The 26,181-nt window shown below is 42.3% G+C and overlaps 1 protein-coding gene across 1 annotated transcript in view; it reads right to left on the bottom strand.

Annotated features, from left to right (window-relative positions):
- LOC311227695 (phosphatidylinositol 3-kinase catalytic subunit type 3) overlaps positions 1–26,181 on the bottom strand; it is a 159,498-nt gene that overhangs the window by 109,845 nt on the left and 23,472 nt on the right. The window contains exons 8-10 of the mRNA XM_084313449.1: positions 2,577–2,681; positions 1,498–1,590; positions 561–746 (exon numbers count right to left, since the gene is read on the bottom strand). Of these exons, the coding sequence (XP_084169575.1) occupies positions 561–746; positions 1,498–1,590; positions 2,577–2,681 (384 nt within the window). The remainder of the gene's footprint in view (positions 1–560; positions 747–1,497; positions 1,591–2,576; positions 2,682–26,181) is intronic.

A 26,181-nucleotide genomic window follows, 5' to 3' on the forward strand; every position in this document is an offset into this window, starting at 1 on the left:
GCTTCAGAAATAGGTCTCGAAAGCCTGAGAGAAACTGCCCCGTTAAGTTGCGCCATTCCGCTTGTCATCATGAATCTACAAGCGTTTTATTTATCATCTGAATTTGATGATAAAATTGAAATATTCTGAAAGCCCATGTGAGAGAAATATTATCATGTCATATAGATCTGTGTTAAAATACATATTCTATCTCTGATAGCCTTGACTAGTTAATATGATCAACTAGTAAACTGAGCTCAGACACTAGGTGACAGTCTGACAGTGTTCTTATAAACAACAGCCAAAGGGCCAGGAGATGAGACGCCCAAGGTTATTTTGGACTTCAGTTTTTTGTGTGTGAAGACGTAACAAAGCCATAGACCCATTCTTTGTTTTCATTTCTGTCATATCTGGTATCTCATGTACATCATGTCGGTTATGTATTTAATGTGTGAATCATTCATAAATGGATCGATTATAAACAGAGCAATAGACTAACACACACTCCTGTAGCTCGTCTGTGACACACACACACACACCCGTAGCTCATGTGAGACAGACACACACATACACCCCCGTACCTCGTCGTCGGCCTGCTGCAGACGGGCCACGGCGTAGCGCCGCACCGTGGGGTTGGTGTAGTGGGAGGAGAGCAGCTCCAGGGAGTCCTCCACGTCCATGGGCCTCCACTTCCCCAGCAGCTCCAGGGCCTGCTTGGCCTCCTGAGGCATGCCCCAGTTCACACACTTCAGGAACTTAGTCAGAGCCTGGGGAGGAGATGGAGCACATCCAGGATATTACGTTTACAGTAAATATACATGTTTTTACATCCAGGATATTAAGTTTACAGTAAATATACATGTTTTTACATCCAGGATATTACGTTTACAGTAAATATACATGTTTTTACATCCAGGATATTAAGTTTACAGTAAATATACATGTTTTTACATCCAGGATATTACGTATACAGTAAATATACATGTTTTTACATCCAGGATATTACGTATACAGTAAATATACCTGTTTTTACATCCAGGATATTACGTTACAGAGCAGAACAGAACAGAACAGAGCAGAACAGAGCAGAGCAGAGCAGAGCAGAGCAGAACAGAGCAGAACAGAGCAGAGCAGAACAGAGCAGAACAGAGCAGAGCAGAACAGAGCAGAGCAGAGCAGAACAGAGCAGAGCAGAGCAGAGCAGAGCAGAGCAGAACAGAGCAGAGCAGAGCAGAGCAGAGCAGAACAGAGCAGAGCAGAGCAGAGCAGAGCAGAACAGAGCAGAGCAGAGCAGAACAGAGCAGAACAGAACAGAACAGAGCAGAACAGAGCAGAGCAGAGCAGAGCAGAACAGAGCAGAGCAGAGCAGAACAGAGCAGAGCAGAGCAGAACAGAACAGAGCAGAACAGAGCAGAGCAGAGCAGAGCAGAGCAGAGCAGAACAGAACAGAACAGAGCGGAGCAGAACAGAGCAGAGCAGAACAGAGCAGAGCAGAATAGACAAGACTGGAACACTCACGTTCTCCTGCGTGGTGAGGTAGTGTCTGAACTTCCACACCAGGTCCTGTTCCTCTGAGCTCAGCTGCTTGGTTGGAGGATAGCTCACAATGATCTGTAGAGAGATAATAAGACATATATATATATATATATATATATGAGACTGAGGTTAATAGAACACACACACAGGTTAATAAATAAACTGGCTGAAGGATGAAAAACAGATCCATGTTGGGATGCCCCATCATTTCAAATGTCTATAATATTGTGATCTTATTATGTTTCATATTTAGTGCATCCTGAACATAAACCCAGGATTAGGTGTGAACAATTTGAGGAAGAAATCATATTGCCATACTTTTGACAAATATTGCAAGTGTGATGTGATTCAAGAGATTAGAGGGAATGATAATTGTTGTTAATCATGTAATTCATAATTTTCAAAAGGTTATTACCAGTTAGAATATCATATAATACCAATTTCACAACCATACTAGCAAAAAAACTAAACGCATAGCGACACTGAACTGGCGGCTGCACTTGCATGCCAACCAATTAAAATTCTCACACGCTCCATAAAAGCTCTCGTCAGACGCACCAAGCTCCCAGTAGCCCCGCAAAAAACATTGACTTGAATACAAAAACATTTAATATATTTACTATAATTTCATCTCCCGACAGTCGGGCTGCCCCACCCCCACGAAATGTAATACCAGTGCAAAGATTAATTAATACCGCTTAAGGCCTTAAATTATGAATTTAAGTCTTTTTAATACCAGATAATCAGATACCCTGATTCAAATGATCATGATGTGATTTTTGCCAGGGTCTGCTTTCTTAAGTCAATGGTAAATAGCTGCATTTATATAGCAGCTTTTATCCAAAGCGCTTTACAATTTGTTCCTCACATTTCACCCATTCACTCACACATTCACACACCGATGGCGGAGGCGACCACGCAAGGTGCCAACCTGCACATCGGGAACAATTAGGGGTTAAGTGTCTCGCTCAAGGACACTTCGACATGCTGCCCGGGAGGAGCGGGAATCAAACCGGGAACCTCCGGATTACCAGACGACTCCTGTACAACTGGTTACTCACATTGAGCTGGTCTCGCGTGGCGGCGTTGGGCTTCAGGTCGTGGTCCGAGGGACCGCTGCGCAGGCTGCGAGCCAGCTTGTGATGCTTGCTCTCCACCAGGTTCTCCTACAGAAGAAGACAATACAACACATATTACTGTATTAGAGGGAGGGAGGGACATCAAAGAGAAGCCGCCTATTCTCAGTCCTCGCTCCACAATGGTGGAACGAACTTCCCACCAGTTAGGACCAGTGACGCGTTGCTCATGGGACGAGGTTGCACTCCGTGCAACCAAAGTTTTGTGAGCAGAAGCGCGTGCACGCACACACGGATGTGCACGCGTGTGCACACAGGAATGCGCTGCACTCGACTGATGGGCCAACTCGCAGTACCCACCTGGCTACTTTGCATATCAATAGCGCCGGTCGTCAGGTGTTACATTCCATTCGTAGAGGCTATTAGGCACTGCTTTTAGGCCCTGTCCACACGATCATGGGTATTAATGACACCGAAGTTTTGAAAAAAATAAACCTCTGTCCACACAGGTGAATAACCGCGTATAACCGCGTACTCACGGCGGCTGAAAAACCAGCAACCGATACATGTAGTACAATGCCAAAGCAGTAGGCGGCGATGTTGTTCAGACATGAAGGCCATTTCAACCAATCAGAAAAGGTTGAACGCTCACTACACTTCCTGCTTAAAAACAAAACAAAGCCGCCATCTTTAAATACCTTGCGTTAGCCATTTAGCCAACGGAGCATATATTTTTCAGCAAAGAAAGAAAGTGCAATAAAAGTGCAATAAACAAACATTCACTGTGTGTTCTGCCTCTCATTTGTTGATGAAACAAAACCAACAGCAACACAATTTACCACCAAGAGCGGATAGTTTAGTCTCACAAAAAGATCTCCGGTGTCGTTAGCTACATGCTAATGTGAATGGCATTCTCTATGTATAGTATATAGCTTACATGCTAACGTAATAATGTGGTAACGTTAACGCTAGTATAATGAATGGATGCAAACGTTATTTAACACATTGCAGAATGGGTACAATACAATACGGCTCAATACAAACAATTGTTAAGGGGATGCAGCTCGGTTGCTAACTTGCTATTGTTTGCGACAGTCTGCCGTGAACATGGGAAATAATTGCGACAGCTCTGCTGTAAACACTGGGAATAACCTCGGTTGCTATGCCCACACGCACCCACTGCAACCGGGATGTGCGCAAAACTTCACAGTGGACTCCGGTTTTCAAAGACCGCGGTTGCAGTGTAGCAAAACCCCGGTTGTGTGTGCCCGAACAGTGCAACTGCGCACATACAATCATGGTTACATTAAATCCAGCGCTCGTGTGGACGGGGCCTTAGTCTGTCCTTATGTGAGTGAAGGATGTCGGTGTTTTTCAATGTATATATTGGGGGGAGATGACAGCATCTAACGGTGCCAGGTCAGAGAGGCAGCTGTGCATGGTGACAGTGGGGGAGGCGGTTTAGAGGCAAGAAGGAGTCAGTAGGAGCAGCAAGCAGGGTGTTTGCATTCCACAGCACATAAACAACTGATAACAGCGGCAGGAGGTTTGGGTCAGAGCGATGGAGAGTTTGACATTAATGAAACGGCAGTTTAATGTGTGTTAAAGGTTAAAATCCGTTGCCATGACGGCGCGTCACATGACAACCAGAAGAGAGGCCGGGCCTGTCGTTGCTATGGCAAGAATATAGAAAAGTGAGTTTCTTCCGGGTGTAAGGCAGACTGAGAAACGAACCACACAGAAGAGAGGAACCATCAGAGACTTTGAGACGGCTCCCTCCTCCCATCACAGAGAGGGGGGGGGGGGGGGGCAGCACTAGAGAAGTGCCACGACGACAGGCTTTTGGAATAACCACCAGGCCGCGATGACCCCCCGAGCGGGGTGAAAGGAGAGATCATCAGAATAGACTTTTCAAGGACAATACGAATTGGTTCCCAACTTCCCATCTGATTATGAGGTTTTGTTTATGGAATAAACAATGTTTCTCCGAGAAAGGTATTACGCTGTCAAGTGTCGAATTCTTACGAAGGTGGTGAATACTTATGGTTACGGAGTTGCATTAAAGGGGAATGACAAAGATTGCACAGCCAATATGACAAGACAGAGGGAAATAAACACAACGCAGACACTACACGACGACGACGATGCAGAGGTGATAACACAAGCCAAACAGATGAAGAAGTGATACTGGCTGAACCATCAGAATCTAACACGAGGGAACATTTATGCGCATGCGCGGGAGCGCGCGTGCACGTGGCATCATTAGCGTGCGTGCAACCAGTGTTGATATGAGCATCGCAACACTGGTTAGGACAGCCGAATCCCGACCAATCTTTCGCTGTCGACTAAAAACACAATTCAATCAATATCGGATTTAAAAAAAAAGAACATTATAAAATAAAACCACTAACCTTCTTACTGTCCTATACTACCATGCACTTCTCCTACTATACTAATATGTATTATGTCTATGCACTCAACACTGCAGCACAAGTTTCAGCACTGTTTGATGAACATTGTTACTCACCTGAAAGAGTTGTACCCTTCCTGTTGACTTTTCGCACAGAACTTGTAAGTCGCTTTGGATGAAAGCATCAGATAGATGACAAAATGTAAATGCATTACCAGTGTAGCAGACCGATGTCGCCTCAATACAGTCTGGGATATACATTCTGAAATATACAGCCAAAAATATACAGTAATATACAGTAATAAATGTAGAAAAGAAAATGTAAAGTGTCAATGTGAGAGTAAAAAGTAATGGGTCAAAGGTCATAAATCCAGGAAGATTACCGGAGTTTGTACCGTCACTCTGTGCTCAGTGAGGCACAGTGATGCGTTGTATAGTCTGATGGCTGTCAGAATGAAGGACTTCCTGTGCGTTCAGTGTAACTAACATTGTTCGTCAAACAGTGTCAAACTTTGAGTGCTACAGTTTTGAGTGCATAGTAGTAAAGGCATATTAACATAGTAGGTAGTATATATATATATTAGTGCTGTCAATCGATTCAAATATTTAATCTGATTAATCGCATGATTGGCCATAGTTAACTCGCGATTAATCACAAATTAATAGCATTTTTCCCCCTACCTTAAACAGATATTTTTCAAGTTCCAAGTTTTAATACTCTTATCAACATGAGTCAACAAATGCTTGCTTTATGCAGCCATTTAACACAAAAGGATGACCCTCATGCATTGCAAATTTGCATCAAATTCAAAACAGAGTGATGCACAAAATAACTGTCCAGTGTCCAAAGTATCCATGAAATAATAGGGGAAAGAAAACGTTAGGAACTTGTTACATTCACACACACAAGGGCTGAGGACTCACACCCCGCCCCCCCTCTCTCTCTCCCTCTCACACATGCACACACTCACTCTCCCAGCTCTTTCTCTTGCCCCTTCCTCATCTCTCTCACCCCTTCCTCATCTCTCTGACCACCCCCTCTCTCTCTCTATCTCTCACACACACACACACTTTGAGTCAGAAACAAACATAGTATCAATGAGAGTATCAATAATACACCTGAGTGAAGTCTAAAACAAATTATAATAATTTAAAAGATTTCTAAAAAGTTAATCACGAGTTAAAAAAAATAGTGGCGTTAATAGAATTGTGCGTTAACGCGTAAATACCGCGTTAACTTTGACAGCCTTAACACTTTTGAGTGCCAGCCACGGCATAATTCGTTAGTTCATGCCAACCGTTGAGTGCCAGCCGACGAGATATCTCGTTTTTAATCGTTATTTTTTTTATTAGCGATTTCCATTCATATTTCATCAATCTAGCCTCACGTTACCAGTGGGGATCTGTCTGAACTCGAATTGGGAAAATACCGCCCCCCATCGTCTCCCGGATGGTACTGCACCCCTTTGGATTGGATTTAATGAAACGCATAGGAAAAAAAGAGTCCGGAATCCACATTTTACTTCTCAGGCAAGTAACCCGAGCCGATCGGACTCATTGTGGACCATCAGAACAGCGTGGAATATATATTTCCAGTACCCAGCGTTGGATCAATAAACGCGATCGATATTTGGAATGGCGATCAGGAATTGGAATAATCTTTTTGGAGAACATCTGATCTGAGGTAAGGAATCTATTTGACCAGTATTGGGATAATCAGAGCTATTTTCACCTATATATCAGCGTGTGCCATATGTGTGTATGTGTGTGTGTGTGTGTGTGCGATCAGGAAATAAGAGAATACATTTTTCAGCCCGCTTCTATAGCGTGCATAAGTACACATATAGTATCGATAATCTAGCGTTTATTTGAAAACTATTCATAAATAGGCCGAAAAATTACAACGTGTTTTGTGTATTCCAGTAAAGGGCGATTATCACAGAATCTTCTGAAATCTTCTGGAAGTTTCAAGAAACGAGCGTTTTTCTAAATGGTATAAAACGGAAATGAACAGATTAAAAAACAATCCGTTTCGACAATGTTGACTGCAAACAAGTCATTGATAAGCGACGGCCATATTAGACACTAGGGCTGTCCCCGACTAAGGATTTGGATGGTCGACTAGGATTGGCCAAAATTTGCCGTTAGTCGACTATTGGTAAAAAAAAAAAAAATGTATAATATTTAATTTTTTTAATATATCAATAGAGGTATATTTTTCATTTTTCACACTATTGTTATTACATTAATGGGAAGGCGCTAGACCAAAAGTGACATTCTATTGAATTAGAATGAAAGTTTTAGATTCTATGGCAATTAGCATAGGAAGATTAGGGTTAGAAAGCTCATCTTGGGCAACCCGGTGGCGTAAGGGAGGGAGTCATATGCGTAGGATGTGTCTATGGAACACAGTCCTGTATGAATCTCGGAGGGAGGGGGGATTAGGGGATTATTATTTGTATATATGTATGTTTTTAAGCTCGGCTCTCAACGGGACCTCAATAGTTGGATGTATATCTATTGTAGCTTCGCTCTCCAGAAGCATTACCAACAACTACACAACATGTATTGATTATGGCTAGTTTGAATATAATGATCTGGAACACTGGGGGAATAAATAATCGACACAAACGCAAAAGCGTGCTCACACTAGAGCTGCCGCGATTACCGCATTACTGCGGTATCGCTGTTACATCACGGCCACCGCAGAGTAGGCTGAATACCGCGTCACCGCTGTTTTTTATAATAATAATAATAAATTACCCTCCTCTCGTCGGGCTTGCGGCTCTGCAGATATACCCTACTACTCTATCGAGGTTCCAAGCGACCCTATTGGGTACCAGAAAAGTCACGTGAAACATTGCAGACCACTGATTGGTCAGAAGAGAGACGCGTCACACGTTTTTTACGTCCTGAATGTCAGCTCATCACAACACGGCTAATAACGTTAGCTTTAACTCTCCGCCGGAGTGGACTACCATCGCTCTTCAGGAGTACTAAACGAGACATAATGATTTTACTGTCTGCAACGAATGTTATAATAAAAGCCCTTCGTTCTATACACTTGTCTGATTGAAAACTTTATTAACAGACCGCAGAATGGGACAACTCAGCACGCTCTGAGCAAAGAAAGGAACTGAGATATGAATAGAGTATTGCTTGCCTTGTTATGGTCCGGTAAATACGCTGATGTTATTGAACGTATAACTATATAATGTTAATGCCACAAAACGAATGCCTTTATTATAAAGTAGTAACTTTATAGTAATAATAATAAGAAAGGGTCGGGGGGGTTAGGGGTAACCACCCCTGCCCGCGACACCGAGTGAACGGCGCACGACCATAGGGGAAACTTCGAATCCGTGTTTCACTTTCAATAACTAATGCGTGCTTGCCGAATCCCAAACAATATTCATGCTGCAAAGTCATCCTCTAAAGATAGACATTTAGACTAGAGGCAGGCTATATGCTATAAAGAGTAGACTACTACTAAAAAAAAAAATGCATTCAAACTTTTTTTTTTTTTTTTTTTTTGTGCGTGCGGTAATAACCGCGCGGTAGGAAATATTTTGCAAATGTGTGCGGTAAGGAAAACATCAATACCGCGGCAGCTCTAGCTCACACTGATGAAAAAAGGACAGGTTGACGTGGCTCTACTAAGCGAAACACACATTTTAGGGAAAGACATAGATACGTTAGCGGACAACACATATCATAACATTAGTCACTCTTCCTTTGGAACGAGAACTCGTGGAGTTGCCATAGTCGTTAGACGGAAGTTGAATATTGAATTGAAGGGAGTATGGTCTGATTCAGATGGTCGGATAACTATAGCTAAGATTGTACACAAGAACAGGAAAATAGCGTTGGTAGCTGTATACGCCCCAAATTTGTACGAAGTTAGTTTCTTCACTACACTTACCAGAGCAATGTTAGACCTTCCCGAATACTCATTTATAATTGGTGCAGATTTTAATGCCATTTGGAATCCAAGGATGGATAAATCTTACCCCTCCTTTTCCAACAAACAAAAAAAGTCATCTAATGCATTAAAGGATTGGTCAAAGATTACAGGTGTAAATGACTTATGGCGATCACTTAACCCCACAACCCGGAATTACTCTTGCCGATCTGCGAGACATAACACATTATCCAGAATAGATTACGTTTTTGCATCCCCGAGACTATTTGATAACTATGACGTGGAAAAGATACCCAATGCATTATCAGATCACTGTTATTTACTCCTAAAAGGAACATTTGGTATACAATCATCCCGAGCCCCAAGATGGCGATTTAACTCGATGCTGCTTAATAACAAGGAATTCATTACACAAATCAAAGAAGCTCTTACGGTATTCCTACGGATGAACGCTAATTCGGTGCAGGACCCCAGAATATTATGGATGTCGGTAAAGGGAATGATCAAGGATTTCACTGATAGCTTTTCCTCCAAAATACGCAAGAATCGATGCTCAAAACTGGCTGAACTGGAAACGCTTTATTCAACGTTATTTAATTCTTTACAATACAACAACTCGGCTCGACTGGAAAATCAAGTCAATATACTAAAAAAAAGAGATTAACGCCATATACAGACAACAATCTGAAATACAAATACGTAGCACAAGACAACAGCAGTACTCTCAAGGTTCCAAACCAAGTCACCTATTAGCTATGCGAGTTAACGCAACATTTGCAGATATAACTACCATTAAAGCACAACAAGGACTTGTTACAGAACCTAAAGAAATAAACGCGACATTCAAAGAATTCTACTCCAACTTGTACAAATCAGAAACGACCTTCGATCAAAACAAAATGGACACATATCTTAATCAAATTAACCTCCCTAAACTTTCAGAAGATGACGCTAAACAGTTAGAAACACCGATCACACTAGATGAATTTAGGGAGGCCATATCTGAAATGCAAAGTGGTAGGGCTCCTGGAAGAGACGGTATCCCACTAGAAATGTACCTCTCTTGTTGGGACATAATTGGACCCTTATTACTAAATATGATTTTATACTCAGTCAATGAGGGGAACTTCCATAAACACGACAATATTGCACTCATAACAGTCCTCCTTAAAAAAGACAAAGACCCCACCGAGTGCGGTAGTTATAGACCCTTAAGCCTCCTCGGAACCGATATCAAACTGTACTCTAAGGCAGTGGTTCCCAAAGTCGGGGTCGCAACCCAAAGGTGGGCCGCGAGCAGCCACGGGTGGGCCGCGAGATGATTTAAAAGAAATTTTAATTTTTTTTTTGTCAGGTCACTGAACTTAGAAGCAGGCCAGGACAGTGTTTCTAGTTGTATTCTAAAATTCTATTCTATTGTATTCTAAAATGTGACTATATGGTTTTATATTAACTTAATAAATAAACAAAAACGAAAAATCTACTTATTTCAACGAACATTTCAAACTAAATAACAGATTATGCACATAAAACGCTGAAAACAACCGAAGCAACAATAGTATTTTAATGAGGCTATTATTATTATCATTATTATTTTGCAACAAGTTAGCCCTCTCATAAATAGCACATATAAATGAATAACTAACTTGAACTAACTTAATAGGATTGAAGTGATATTTGGCTTAAAAAAATCAGTCGCCTGGCAAAAAAAAAAAGCCTGACGATGTGCATTGGGCCGCGCCTTATTTTCTGGGCCCTGGCCTGAAAAGTTTGGGAACCCCTGCTCTAATGAATGAATGAATGACCTTTATTTATATAGCACCCTTCACAGCACGAATGCACAGGGTGCTTTACACTACAGGTTAATATAAAAACACAATAAAAAACAAAATCAGAAATAAATGACAATAGACAAACAGCAGTTAAAAACAGTGAAACCAGATAGAAAAAGTAGAATAAAAGAATTTGGATAAAATCATGAGTCACTAATTAAAACAACACTATAGAACAGTGAGGACAAGAAAAAGGCGCCTATGTGTGATCAAAAGCCTGCCTGAACAAATGTGTTTTTAGTTGTTTTTTAAAAGAGTTCTCAGAGGGGGCAGTTCGCAGGTCCAGGGGGAGAGCGTTCCAGAGCCTTGGTGCTGTCACCTCGAAGGCTCGATCACCCCTTGTTTTTAGCCTGGTCCTGGGGATCACTAGGAGGTGCTGATCGGCAGATCTGAGTGAGCGGGTGTTGGTGTAGGGATGGATGAGTTCCGTGATGTAGATAGGGGCCTGACCGTGAAGTGCTCTGAAAGTGAAAGTGAGGACTTTGAAGTGAATTCTATAGTGTACCGGGAGCCAGTGCAGGGATACCAAAATGGGAGTGATGTGACATGATTTTTTTGACCTTGTGAGTAGCCTGGCTGCAGCATTTTGGACCATTTGTAGTTTATCTGTGGATGATTTGGTGAGACAGGTGAAAAGTGAGTTGCAGTAGTCAAGCCTAGAGGAAATAAAAGCATGCACGGATAGTTCTAGTTCTGCTCTAAAGTATTAGCCATCAGACTACAAAAGCACATGACGTCTTTAATTCATCCGGACCAAACTGGCTTCATAAGAGGCCGCTTGATCACTGATAACATAAGACGATTACTACACGTACTAGATGCTAACAAGGACGACACCACACCTAAGGCGATGCTGTCCCTGGATGCAATGAAAGCTTTTGACAGGTTGGAATGGTTGTATCTATGGGCAGTATTAGAAAAGATGGGGTTAGGAAAAGGATTCGTTGATATGATTAAAGTATTATACAAAGACCCATCGGCCATGATTACAACAGGTACAATCACCTCCGAAATCTTTCCGGTATCACGTTCTTCCAGACAGGGTTGCCCTCTTAGTCCCGGACTATTCGATCTATCATTAGAGCCTTTAGCACAATATATAAGACAATCCCAATCCATAGAACCAATCGTAATCAAGGGCACACAACATAAAATTAGTTTATATGCGGACGACGTAATACTGTTCATGCAAAACCCCAACACCGCATTGCCTCATCTTCTCAAGCTGATTGAGGACTTTGGAGATTTATCGGGATTTAGGATAAATTGGCCGAAGTCGGCCTTCCTCCCACTTAACGGCCATGCAAAAAGAAATATATCCCTCCCAGAAGAGATACCGATGGTAAAACACTTTAGATGTTTGGGAGTTGAAATATTCCCTACCATAAGCCAAACGGTGAAGCACAATTACATAAAAATCCAAAACAAAATCAAATACGACCTTGACAGGTGGTCAAAACTTAAAAACTCAGTACAGGCATGGGTATCAATAGTTAAGATGGACGTCCTACCTAGAATCAACTTCTTCAGCTCAATGCTACCGTTACCCCCTCCAGAGGGTTACTGGAAAGAATTACACTCCTCCACATACAAATTTATTTGGAATAACAAACCACCACGTATAAAAAGATCCACCGCATAGAGAAACAGAGCAGACGGTGGTAAGGCATTTCCAGATTTCTACCACTATTTTAAGGTGTACACTTTAAGACCACTGACAACATGGTTTGATCCCCAAGCATCAGTATCCTGGAGAAATTTAGAAGAAAATATAGTAGCTCCACATAGGCTGAAGGACATAGTATACACCAAATTATCAATTAAGCAATGCGAACGGAAATTTGGCCCCATAATTACTCATGCGATCCGGATATGGCGTGAAACACAAAAAAAATATTATATCCCACATAAATGGCATACTCATACTCCCTTATTCAATAACAATGCACTCTTGATTGGAAAACAACCTATAAGATTCCCTAGATGGGAAAAGCAAGGCATACACTCATTAGGAGATGTTTTCAACAAATGGGGTTTTTGTAGTTATGATGAAATACGCAAAAAATAAATCTCACCAAGTCCACATATTATTTTTACGCACAGTTATTGGCATGTTTGAAGGCTCACGGTGTTCCATTAAGGATACCAAATGTACACCACAGATACCACAAATTCTTCTATGAAAGAGAGACATCGAGAGGTTTTGTTTCAGATTTGTATCATCAATTACTAACCTCTTCCTATGAAACCCTCCATCTAGACTCAGTCTGGAGGAGGGATATACCAGACCTGGAGATAGATTTTGACTGGCAAGAAGCCTGGGCAAATGTTCGACTTGCATCAAGGAACCCGGACCATCAACAAATCAATCTTAACTATATTCACAGGACATACTTAACTCCTATAAGACTGAACAAAATGAGTCTTAAACAAGACCCCAAATGCTCCTTATGTACAAATGGGGACGAGGGGACATTTATGCACTGGGACTGCCCACCAGTTAAGATATTCTGGAAAGAAGTGACCCAGCAATTATCAAATCTCTTAACTCTGAATATACCTGTACACCCCTCTGTATTACTGCTGAATGATGTCTTTGAGTGTGCAGTACCTCCACAGCTAAAGAGATTGGTTTTATCTGGTATCACAGTGGCTAAAAAGCTGATAGCATCACGATGGTTTCAACCGGAAAAAATGTGCCGGAAGGTCTGGATTCTTACATATCTCGATGTGATTTATCAAGAAATATCTACAGCAAGAATTTTGGGTCTCAATGAATCCAAAATGACAATGTGGTTAGAAGTGGTGGAGAGAATAAAAGCTAGCATATAAAGGTAGTGTCTGGTTAGGAACAAGTTATAATGGATGGATTATCCAATGGAGGGTCCGGGAGGGGGGGGTACGAGCTAGAGCAGTGATTCCCAACCTGGGGTCCGCGGACCCCCTGGGGGTTCGCCAGGGGGCGCAGGGGGTCCGCCAGACCACAATGATTTTTTTTTTTTTTTTTTTTCATAGAAATATTTAATTAGCACATTTTTATCATCAGAAGCATGAATAGTCTCTCCACTACAATAAAAAATAAAGATAAATAAATAAACATCTAGACATGATTTTTGAACGTTAACAGTAGGCTACCGGGTAGCCGCTAAAACGCGAATCAGTTGACTGTATCACTTTCCGTAGCTAGCCTAGCACGCTAGTTAACTTTCTCGGCTCGTCTGCAGTCAGCCGCCAGAGGCGAAAATGTGTGACAAACGAAAAGGAGATGACGGCAGCTCATCTGCAAAAAAAGTGAGGACCTACAGCAATCGCGAAAATTACATCACCATGGGCTTCACTGAGGGACCAGACAAACTACCTGAGTGTGTGATTTGTGGAGAAAAGTTGGCAAACTCGAGCCTGAAGCCCAGCAAACTGAAGAGACATCAGGCGTCTAAGCACCCAGAAACCGTTGGGAAGGATCCGGACTTTTTTCGGAGGAAAGAACAGTCTCTCAAGGCGAACAAGCCCGTTGATGTTAGAGTAGCGTGGAGCAGGGGTGGCAGTGATTTACAGAAGGCTACCGAAGCCTCCTTTGAGTGTTCGCTTTTAATTGCAAAAGCAAAGAAACCGCACAATATTGGCGAGCAGCTCATCAAACCAGCCTGCATCAAAATGGTTTAGAAACTGTGCGGCCCACAGGTGGCGGATAAACTAAAATCAGTACGACTCTCGAACAATCTAGTGAAAGACCGAATTGATAAGAAGTGATTGCGAGCAGCAGCTGTCAGAAAATCTTAGAAAGGGTCCATTTGCCATATAACTTGATGAAACTACAACTGTCGCAGACGAGGCTGTGCTCATCGTTTATGTGCAGTATATCGAAAATGAGGATCTGAAGCAGGACATTCTCATGTCAGTCAACCTTACTACCACCACTCGAGGTGAGGATATTTTTACTGCAGTGGATTCTTACTTCATTCAACATAAATGCAAACCGTTCACCTAGGGCTGGGCAATATAACGATAACGATAAATATCGCGATATATTTTAATAATCGATATCGAATATCGAAATAAAAAATAAAATCGAAAAATCGTTTTTAATTTGTTTTTTTTTTTTATTTTTTTTTTTTTTTTGTGACCTGCAACAGGGCAATTTTAAAACCAGAGACAGTGGACAGACTTGTCTTTCTTGCCTGCAACTTAAATTAATGGCTTTGCTTGTCCAAATGACAATACTGACCAAATTGAGATTTCTTTTTCTCTTGTCCATTTATTTTGTTTGCTTTCTAATTTAAAATACAGTTTGAAACCGTCTGTACACAGTAGGCTATGTGTGCTAGCAGAACTAGACTCCAGTCACAAGTCACGGTGCACATGTGCGGTGGTTTGTCCACCAAAAAAGCGCCAAAAGATCGAAAATAAACTAGCAGAGCCAGAACTGTTCAACTCCCCTGGAGCCACAGCCAGCAGAGAAGCCAGTTTACTTTCACTTTTAAACCAGCTGCAGCCTGAGAACTGGAGTGTGAGGGGATGTAACACTAAAGATGGCGGCAATGACAAAGAATTGCTGCAAAATAAACATACATCTGTTGTTAAATTTTTTTTTTTTTTTTAAATGTAATACTTATAACAATTCGATAATTATCGATATCGAGAAATATGATAACATTATCATATCGTTATCGCGATATGATTTTTTTCCCTATCGCCCAGCCCTACGTTCACCATTAGGGCCTGATTTGAGAGGATGAATACAGGATTTGAATATTGGCCAACATTTTGAAATACATATGGTGCAAGATGAGATTTGTTGATTGAAGGCACAAGTCAAAGAAGCATAGTGGGTCTAATTATGATGCATATGCCTGTGTATAAGCAGTTTGTTATTAAAATGACAAAAAAAGTATTAAAATGATAAAAAAAAGTATTTTATGGTATTTTATTAGGAGGGGGGTCCAGGAATTTCATCAGAGATGTTTGGGGGTCCCTGGGGGAAAAAAGGTTGGGAACCCCTGAGCTAGAGCATATGTGTGTAGGGTACTAGATAGCAGGTATTAGGGGTATATCCTGTATAAGACATTTAACTAAATGGTGATTTCATTGGATATGCACTGTTAATTAACACTTTGGCTGCCATGGGTTAAATTCATTATCAACCATAGGTTGCCGGCTCTATTTGTCTATAGAGAAAGTCCCCTTCTTTGCAGGGCTATAACTTTTTAAATTCTATTGCTACATTGCCATTATTAGGGCCCATTCAAAGTCCTATATGTATTGTTCATTGTGTAGCAACGTTAAACTTTTTCATTCACATATTCATAGTAAAGTATGGTCTAATGTATAAGTATGTTTTCATCTCTTTCTGCAGCTTTCTCCAGAACGTGATCTATAGCCCCAAATACATTATATTGATGATGCAATACAGTTTTATGGCAATCAGCGCGATATAAAAAATTCCAAATAGACGTACTTCTAGAAGTTACTACACGTCATCTGATGTTGACCGGATGGGCTAGGGGGCGTTTATAATTCCGTGGGCAGCGTTATACCAATCATCTAATGTGGGTCAAATGTTGATAATAGCAGTTAGTATCGAAGACGGTAATTTTACACGCTAAAACTCACCCCAGTCTCCGTGCGCCGTCGGGCGATCATCCTAGAGTAGAAATTTTACCATTATGGGATGTCGATTTACCCGGTCCATCTTCAGCTTGTATAATGGTAAATACGTCCAAATCATGTTGTTTATCGAGTTATTGGCAATCGATCGCTATGTAGTGTGTCGAGATCGAGTCCCGGGACCTATAGCGAGTGCCCGGAAGTAATACGGCCGACCAGCACAACCTCTACGGCACTTCCTGTTAAGCGATTGCGCCGATCGGCCACCAGATGGCGCTCCTGAACCGCCAGAGAGCTCAGTGGGTCCTCCTGGTGGATCTCAGGCCAGCGGAGGGGAAATATGAATCCGATCCCAGATTTTTGAAATATTGATATTAAAGACGCTGTAAAGCGTCTTCGGCAACTTGAGCATGGCCGGGAATGACGTGTTTAAGCGTTTTCCGGCACCCAAAGTGTTAATGCTTGTATATCTTATCGTGTGTTGTCATGTTTGTTTATATGTTTGTTTAAAAAATAATAAAAAAATTAAATACAAAATATTTTATTTTTATTTTATTTTTTATCATTCCATTTGGGCTGTGGGGGTGCTTAATGTCTGAAGGAGTCGACTGAAGGCTTCTTGTCCTCTACAAAAGCATGCAATTGGTCCACTGATGGATACATCTTGATATTTGTCTAGTCTAGTGTGTTCATTAGATGGGTGAAATCCTCTTTCAGTGCCTCTGTGCCTGTTTTCGTAGGCAGTTAGCCTCTGGTATGTGTGCCATTAGCGTTAGCCACACTTCTAGGCCTCTTTTCTTTTGGAAAAAATGATAAAAGAAAATTATAATTTTTTTTTAAATATATATTCGACTAAGAGGTTGGTCAGTCGACTACGGCTCCTTTCGACCGATTAGTCGACTAATCGATTAATAGGGGTCAGCCCTATTAGACACATAGCCATAATTTAAGATATAGTTTATGCGTTCGCAAATATGAGAGCTTGTTACATCCCAATGTATATATTCCCCAGTGTGTGTCTCCATGTGTGTGTGTTCTCCATTTTTCTTTCCTCCCTCCAGCCATTGTTCCCTCCACCATTGGTCCCTGCCAGGCCTGCCCTTCCATTACCCAGCACAGCACCGATTGGTAGATGGTTTTCCAGACTCCAACACTCAATCAACACCACCCAATCATGGATCACCACACACCTGTTAAAACATGGCTTCTCCCTTCAGTCTTTCTCTCTCTCTGGCATGAGGCTAGGCCTAGTGTTATTTTGTGGCATTGTACTTTGATAATATCCCTTTTTGTTTATAGGCCTTTGTAATAGTGAAAGTGCCTTTGTGATTGTATGGCCGCAGAGAGAGCATTGTTACCTATAGATTGTTTTGTTATGTTTCCATTTTGTTGTATGTATCATTAATGTGTTTTTCTCTCTTTCTCAGGAAGCACAGATGGGGTGAGCTGCCATTTCCTTTGGATATTGTTTTCTCCTGTTTTGGTTAGGTAAGAGTAGTTTAGGTAATGTAATTTCTTTTACCATAGATTAGATTGGGTTTATTTGGAGTATAGTGGTGTTTGTTTGTTGTTTTGGCCTGGGCTCACCCCTGAGCTACATGTGCTTCCTTTGCATCTCTCAATAAATATCATTGTTTACAAACGTGGTCCATCTTTTCTGTCAACCAACTGTTATGTTACAGCCCTTTACCCTTAGACACACAGGGGTCGTAACATAAATGGGGGCTCTGCCTGGATCTTGTAACCCGTGTTCAATTGTTGGTTGATGGATTTGGTGAACTGTGTTTGTTTACACTTGTATAGTAATTAATTGATTTGTGTGTAAAAATGGCATTTGTGTAAAAAAAAAAATGGCAGTTAGTACTTTTGATCTGGGGAAATTCTTGAGCAATCCTACTTGGGAAGCGCTAGATAGCTGCCGCAAGGCAGACTTAGTGGAGATTGCCACACATTTTAAACTCTCGGTTCAACAGAAGCATCTTAAGCAGGATATCAGGTGTCTTGTGGTAGATAAGCTGTTGGAGCAGGGGACGCTTGTTTTACCTGTGGTCTCTGATGAACATGCAAGTCCTCCTGGTGAACCTACTGAAGCACAGCCTTCTGTATCTGAGGAGCAAGCTCATGGTGAAAGTGCTGAGAAGGCAGGTGTGAAAGTCACATTGCCACATTTTCACTTGACCTCTCCTGTGTCAACTGGGTCTCGAGAAGGGGCCCAGGTCAAGGTTAGAATAGCACGTCTCCAGATGGAGGCTCAGGAGAAGGCACAAGCACGTGAGGCGGAGTATCGGCTTCGTAGAATGGAGCTTGAGGCAGAAAATGAAAGGGCTGTTAACATTCGTAGGTTGGAGCTTGAGCATGAAGTGGAAAAAGAGCTCAGACTGCGGAGGTTGGAGCTGGAAGTCCTAAGGAGTGAATCCAACTCTGCTACACCGACTCCTCCACAAGGCCCGGGTATGTCCTCCTCCACAGCTTATTCATCACACACTTTTGATATAAGTAAACACATTGCTTTGGTGCCTCCGTTCCGCGAGACAGAAGTTGATACTTATTTTAATGTGTTTGAGCGTATTGCTGCTTCATTGCGCTGGCCAAGAGAGGTCTGGCCTTTGTTGCTTCAATGCAAATTGACTGGTAAAGCCCAAGAGGTTTGTTCAACACTTTCCCTAGAACAGTGATTCCCAACCTGGGGTCCGCGGACCCCTGGGGGTCCGCCAGGGGGCGCAGGGGGTCCGCCAGACCACAGATTATTTGAGGCCTTTTTTTTTTTTATCTTTTTTTTTTTTCCTCATCAGAAGCATGAATAGTCTCTCCACTACAATAAAAAAATAAAGATAAATAAATAAACATCTAGACATGATTTTTGAATGTTAACAGTAGGCTACCGGGTAGCCGCTAAAACGCGAATCAGTTGACTGTATCACTTTCTGTAGCTAGCCTAGCACGCTAGTTAACTTTCTCGGCTCGTCTGCAGTCAGCCGCCAGAGGCGAAAATGTGTGACAAACGAAAAGGAGATGATGGCAGCTCATCTGCAAAAAAAGTTAGGACCTACAGCAATCGCGAAAATTACATCACCATGGGCTTCACTGAGGGACCAGACAAACGACCCGAGTGTGTGATTTGTGGAGAAAAGTTGGCAAACTCGAGCCTGAAGCCCAGCAAGCTGAAGAGACATCAGGCGTCTAAGCACCCAGAAACCGTTGGGAAGGATCCAGACTTTTTTCGGAGGAAAGAACAGTCTCTCAAGGCGAACAAGCCTGTTGATGTTAGAGTAGCGTGGAGCAGGGGTGGCAGTGATTTACAGAAGGCTACCGAAGCCTCCTTTGAGTGTTCGCTTTTAATTGCAAAAGCAAAGAAACCGCACAATATTGGCGAGCAGCTCATCAAACCAGCCTGCATCAAAATGGTTTCGAAACTGTGCGGCCCACAGGTGGCGGATAAACTAAAATCAGTACCACTCTCGAACAATGTAGTGAAATACCGAATTGATAAGATGTCAAGTGATTGCGAGCAGCAGCTGTCAGAAAAGCTTAGAAAGGGTCCATTTGCCATACAACTTGATGAAACTACAACTGTCGCAGACGAGGCTGTGCTCATCGTTTATGTGCAATATATTGAAAATGAGGATCTGAAGCAGGACATTCTCATGTCAGTCAACCTTACTACCACCACTCGAGGTGAGGATATTTTTACTGCAGTGGATTCTTACTTCATTCAACATAAATGCAAACCGTTCACCATTAGGGCCTGATTTGAGAGGATGAATACAGGATTTGAATATTGGCCAAAATTTTGAAATACATAAGGTGCAAGATTAGATTTGTTGATTGAAGGCACAAGTCAAAGAAGCATAGTGGGTCTAATTATGATGCATATGCCTGTGTATAAGCAGTTTGTTATTAAAATGACAAAAAAGGTATTAAACCCAGCTAGGACAGATTATCTCTGCTACTGATTGGAATTTCCTGTCTCATATTTAGTTTAATTTGTTGCATTGATTTGTTCCATAAATGCAAACCGTTCACCATTAGGGACTGATTTGAGAGGATGAATACAGGATTTGAATATTGGCCAAACATTTTGAAATGCATATGGTGCAAGATGAGATTTGTTGATTGAAGGCACAAGTTAAAGAAGCATAGTGGGTCTAATTGTGATGCATATGCCTGTGTATAAGCAGTTTGTTATTAAAATGACAAAAAAAGGTATTAAACCCAGCTAGGACAGATTCTCTCTGCTACTGATTGGAATTTCCTGTCTCATATTTAGTTTAATTTGTTGCATTGATTTGTTCCATAAATGCAAACCGTTCACCATTAGGGCCTGATTTGAGAGGATGAATACAGCATTTGAATATTGGCCAAACATTTTGAAATGCATATGGTGCAAGATGAGATTTGTTGATTGAAGGCACAAGTCAAAGAAGCATAGTGGGTCTAATTGTGATGCATATGCCTGTGTATAAGCAGTTTGTTATTAAAATGAAAAAAAAAAAGTATTTTATGGTATCTTATTAGGAGGGGGTCCGCGAATTTCATCAGAGATGTTTGGGGGTCCCTGGGGGGAAAAAGGTTGGGAACCACTCCCCTAGAAGATAGTCTATTGTATGATACTGTGAAGGCTGCCATCCTTCGTGCATATGAGCTTGTGCCCGAAGCTTATAGGCAGAGGTTTCGCAGTCACAAGAGAGCTGTCAACCAGACCTTTGTAGAATTTGCTAGAGAGAAGGGAACTCTCTTTGATAAATGGTGTGCAGCAAGCAAGGCCTCAGATCTTAACTCTCTCAGAGAACTCATTCTATTAGAAGAGTTTAAGAATCGTTTGCCAGAGCGTATTGTAATTTACCTGAGTGAGCAGAAAGTGTCCACTCTGCAGCAGGCTGCTGTATTAGCTGATGAGTTTGCGCTAACCCATAAAACTGTGTTTGTAGATAGGCGTGACTCGTTTCTCCCCCATGATTTCTCTCAGAGACCTTCTGTCCCCAACCATCCAGAATTCACACACCCCCGACCAAAAATGTCACCTCCACGCTCAAAAGAGGAGCAGACATGTTACTACTGTCATAAATCTGGTCATGTTATTTCTGACTGTTTAACATTGAAACGTAAGCAGCAACCGTCCTCTCAGAACTTTAGGCAACCCAAAGGGGTTGGTCTGATTAAAATGGCACCTGATTCCGATCAACAGATGCACAATGATCAGGATGTTCTCGATCCTTGTTTCAGGCCATTTACTTCCAAGGGTTTAGTTTCCTTGACAGGGGATCCAAAAGATCAGTGTACAGTTCAGATCTTACGAGATACTGGAGCCTCACAATCCTTTATCCTCTCTGATGTACTACCTCTGTCTGAGAAATCTTCCTGTGGTTCTAGTGTCCTAGTTCAAGGTATTGAGATGGGTTTCGTGCCAGCCCCGTTACACTGTATTCATGTACAATCTGATTTGGTCACTGGTTTCTTTAAAATAGGGGTGAGACCTTCCTTGCCAGTTAAAGGCATTTCCTTTATCATGGGAAATGATTTAGCTGGAGGACAGGTGAACGCTGTGCTGGAAGTGTTGGATCACCCAGACACAGATTCTCTGCCTGATGACTTGTCACAGAACTTCCCTGAAGTTTTTTCTGCAAGTGTTGTCACTCGGGCTCAATTGAAAAAGAGAGGTGATGAAATTAATTTGTCTGACTCTGTTTTTGCTTCAGCCTTTGTCAGGGAGGAGTTGCTGGCTCCAACTTCTGATACCACTGACAAACCACCGACTCATAGTAAGGTACCCCCACAGACAACTGTAACTAGTTCCGACGCATTGAAGTTACCCGTTACTCGTGAAATGCTAATTACTGCCCAGAAGGCTGACCCTTCTCTTGCAAAATGTTTCTCTTCTCTTGAAACAGAACAGAGGAGAGAGTTGCATTCCTATTTTGTGGATGAAGGAGTTTTGATGCGTACATGGAGGTCCCATGGTACTAGACTGGCAGAGCATGCACAATCGGAGATAGGGCTACCAGATCAGGTACCAGACTGGAGCACTGTTTATCAGATTGTTGTCCCTGCAGTTTATCGTCAGCATGTACTGTTCTTGGCCCATGACCACCCTTGGTCTGGACACTTGGGAGTCACTAAAACATACAACAGAATACTTCAACATTTCTTTTGGCCCGGTTTGAAGTCCGATGTAGCACAGTACTGTCGTACCTGTAGTACTTGTCAGATCACCGGAAAGCCAAACCAGGTAATTCCACCTGCTCCCCTCTGTCCTATACCAGCGGTCGGTGAACCATTTGAACATGTCATAGTTGACTGTGTTGGTCCGTTGCCAAAGACCAAAGCCGGCAATCAGTTTTTGTTGACAATAATGTGTACCGCCACCCGTTTCCCTGAGGCTATCCCTCTTCGCAGAATTACAGCGCCTGTAATAATTAAGGCTTTGACGAAGTTCTTCTCCACGTTTGGACTGCCTAAGGTAGTACAAACTGACCAAGGCACCAACTTCCTGTCTAGGTTATTTGAGCAAGTGTTACAGTTAGGGCTGGGCGATATGGAAAAAAATCATATCGCGATAACGATATGATAATTTTATTTTATTTCTCGATATCGATAATTATCGAATTGTTAAGTATAAAAAAAACAATTTTTTTTTTTTTTTTTTTTTTTTAACAACAGATGTATGTTTATTTTGCAGCAATTCTTTGTCATTGCCGCCATCTTTAGTGTTACATCCCCTCACACTCCAGTTCTCAGGCTGCAGCTGGTTTAAAAGCTAAAGTAAACCGGCTTCTCTGCTGGCTGTGGCTCCAGAGGAGTTGAACAGTTCTGGCTCTGCTAGTTTATTTTCGATCTTTTGGCGCTTTTTTGGTGGACAAACCACCGCACATGTGCACTGTGACTCGTGACTGGAGTCTAGTTCTGCTAGCACACATAGCCTACTGTGTACAGACGGTTTCAAAATGTATTTTAAATTAGAAAGCAAACAAAATAAATGGACAAGAGAAAAAGAAATCTGAATTTGGTCAGTATTGTCATTTGGACAAGCAAAGCCATTACTTTAAGTTGCAGGCAAGAAAGACAAGTCTGTCCACTGTCTCTGGTTTTAAAACTGCCCTGTTGCAGGTAAAAAAAAAATAAAAATTTGATATTCGATATCGATTATTAAAATATATCGCGATATTTATCGTTATCGTTATATCGCCCAGCCCTAGTTACAGTCCCTGGGTATCCGACATATAGTGTCCAGTGCCTACCACCCTGAAACTCAGGGGGCTCTAGAACGTTGGCATCAGACCTTAAAGTCCATGCTGCGTAAATATTGCTTAGACACAGAGAAAGATTGGGATGAGGGTGTCCCCCTTGTTCTATTTGCTGCGCGAGAGACCATACAGGAGTCTCTTGGTTTCAGTCCTGCTGAGCTCGTTTTGGGCACACTGTTAGAGGGCCTCTGAAAGTTCTTAAAGAACGGTTCATGTCAAAGGGTGCCAGCACACCCACTAATGTTCTAGATTTTGTTAGCCAGTTTCGAGAGCGACTGCATCAGGCGTGCTCTCTCGCAAAAGAAGCGCTCTCTTCTTCCCAGAGAACTATGAAACGGCACTATGACGAGAAAGCTGTTTCTCGATCTTTCCAGCCAGGTGATAAGGTTCTAGTCCTGTTACCTATCCTTGGTTCTGCTCTTTCCGCTCGTTTTTCCGGACCGTATGCAATAGACAAGAAAATAAGTGATACAGACTATGTAGTTCGCACCCCTGATCATAAACGTCACTCTCGTGTTTGCCACATCAATATGCTTAAACCATATTTTTCCAGAGATAGTGTGCAGGTGAAGACCTCAGACCAGACAGCCGGACTGGCCGTCTCTGCTGTTGCCTCAACTCCAATAGTTCCGGACTCTCCTGACGTTAGTGGTGAGGATGTAGATGGCTTAGAGTTGCGCAATGCAGCCCATCAGGGTGCTAGATTGTCCAACACTGAGATGTTATTGAACCTGCCCACTCACTTAGCACACTTACCTGAGGAGCAGCGAGAGGACATCACACATTTGATTCAGGCCTACATGGCTCTGTTTGGTGATGTTCCCTCCTGTACTTCTGTATTGGCCCATGATATTAATGTTAACAATGCTGTGCCTATCAAGCAACATGCATACCGTGTTAACATCACCAAGAGGGCCATGATGCAACAGGAGGTTGACTATTTGTTAAAACATGGTTTAGCCAAGCCAAGTTGCAGTCCCTGGAGTTCACCTTGCTTGTTAGCTCCCAAATCGGATGGAACTCCTAGATTTTGTACTGATTTCCGAAAGGTAAATGCTGTCACCGTGCCTGATTCCTTCCCACTGCCCCGCATGGAAGATTGTGTTGACAACCTTGGATCTGCCACCTATGTTAGCAAACTAGATTTGCTAAAGGGTTACTGGCAGGTCCCTTTGACCCCCCGTGCCTCGGAAATCTCGGCGTTTGTTACTCCTGACAATTTTTTGCAATATACTGTAATGCCTTTTGGAATGCGTAATGCCCCGGCCACTTTCCAGCGACTGGTGACCCTAGTCCTGGCTGGTGTTCCAAATTGTAATGCCTATCTCGATGACCTGGTTGTCTATTCGACCAACTGGCGTGACCACATGACAACCTTACAAACTGTCTTTGACCGCTTAGCTGGAGCCTCCCTGACTCTTAACCTTGCCAAGTGTGAGTTCGGCAAGGCTACGGTTACCTATCTTGGTAAGCAGGTAGGACAAGGCCAAGTGCGTCCGGTGGATGCAAAAATATCTGCAATCACAACTTTTCCAGTGCCTACTACTAGGCGGGAATTGCGTAGATTCCTTGGGATGGCTGGGTATTACCGTGGTTTTTGCCGAAACTTTTCTTCTGTCGTCACTTCTCTCACTAGCCTGTGTAGCCCGTCCAAACCATTCATTTGGACAGCTGATTGTCAAAATGCATTTGATGGTGTTAAAGCTCTCTTATGCAGTTCCCCTGTTCTCTCTGCTCCAGATTTCTCCCTGCCGTTCCAGCTGGAGGTGGATGCCAGCGGGGTGGGAGCTGGAGGGGTGTTATTACAGGAAGATCACGATGGTGTCAGTCACCCGGTTTGTTATTTTTCCCGGAAATGTAACAAACATCAACTAAACTATTCCACTATTGAAAAGGAGACTTTGGCTATGTTGTATGCGTTGCAACATTTTGAGGTGTACGTCGGTTCGAGCGTTTTACCAGTGGTAGTATACACCGACCACAACCCATTGGTTTTTCTGTCGCGGATGTACAACCACAATCAGCGCCTCATGCGTTGGGCGCTCATAGTGCAAAATTATAACCTCAGCATAAAGCATAAGAAGGGGTCTGAGAATGTGTTGGCGGATGCTCTATCTCGGAGTTAAATCTCTCGTGCGGTCGACTTGTTTGTTGACTGGTTCATTGTTGTACCGACGGCTTATTTTTTTTTTCATAGCTCTTTACTTTGGAGTACAAGTTATCTCGGAGATGGGGATCTCGTTGTTAAAGAAAAACATGTTTTGTTGGTGGTATGTGTTATGTGTCAAACATGTTTTTGTCTTGTGTATGGGGGTGTTACATCCCAATGTATATATTCCCCAGTGTGCGTCTCCATGTGTGTGTGTTCTCCATTTTTCTTTCCTCCCTCCAGCCATTGTTCCCTCCACCATTGGTCCCTGCCAGGCCGCAGAGAGAGCATTGTTACCTATAGATTGTTTTGTTATGTTTCCATTTTGTTGTATGTATCATTAATGTGTTTTTCTCTCTTTCTCAGGAAGCACAGATGGGGTGAGCTGCCATTTCCTTTGGATATTGTTTTCTCCTGTTTTGGTTAGGTAAG

Source organism: Notolepis coatsorum, assembly GCF_963971535.1.
Source record: "Notolepis coatsorum genome assembly, chromosome: 4".
NCBI lineage: Eukaryota > Metazoa > Chordata > Actinopteri > Aulopiformes > Paralepididae > Notolepis > Notolepis coatsorum.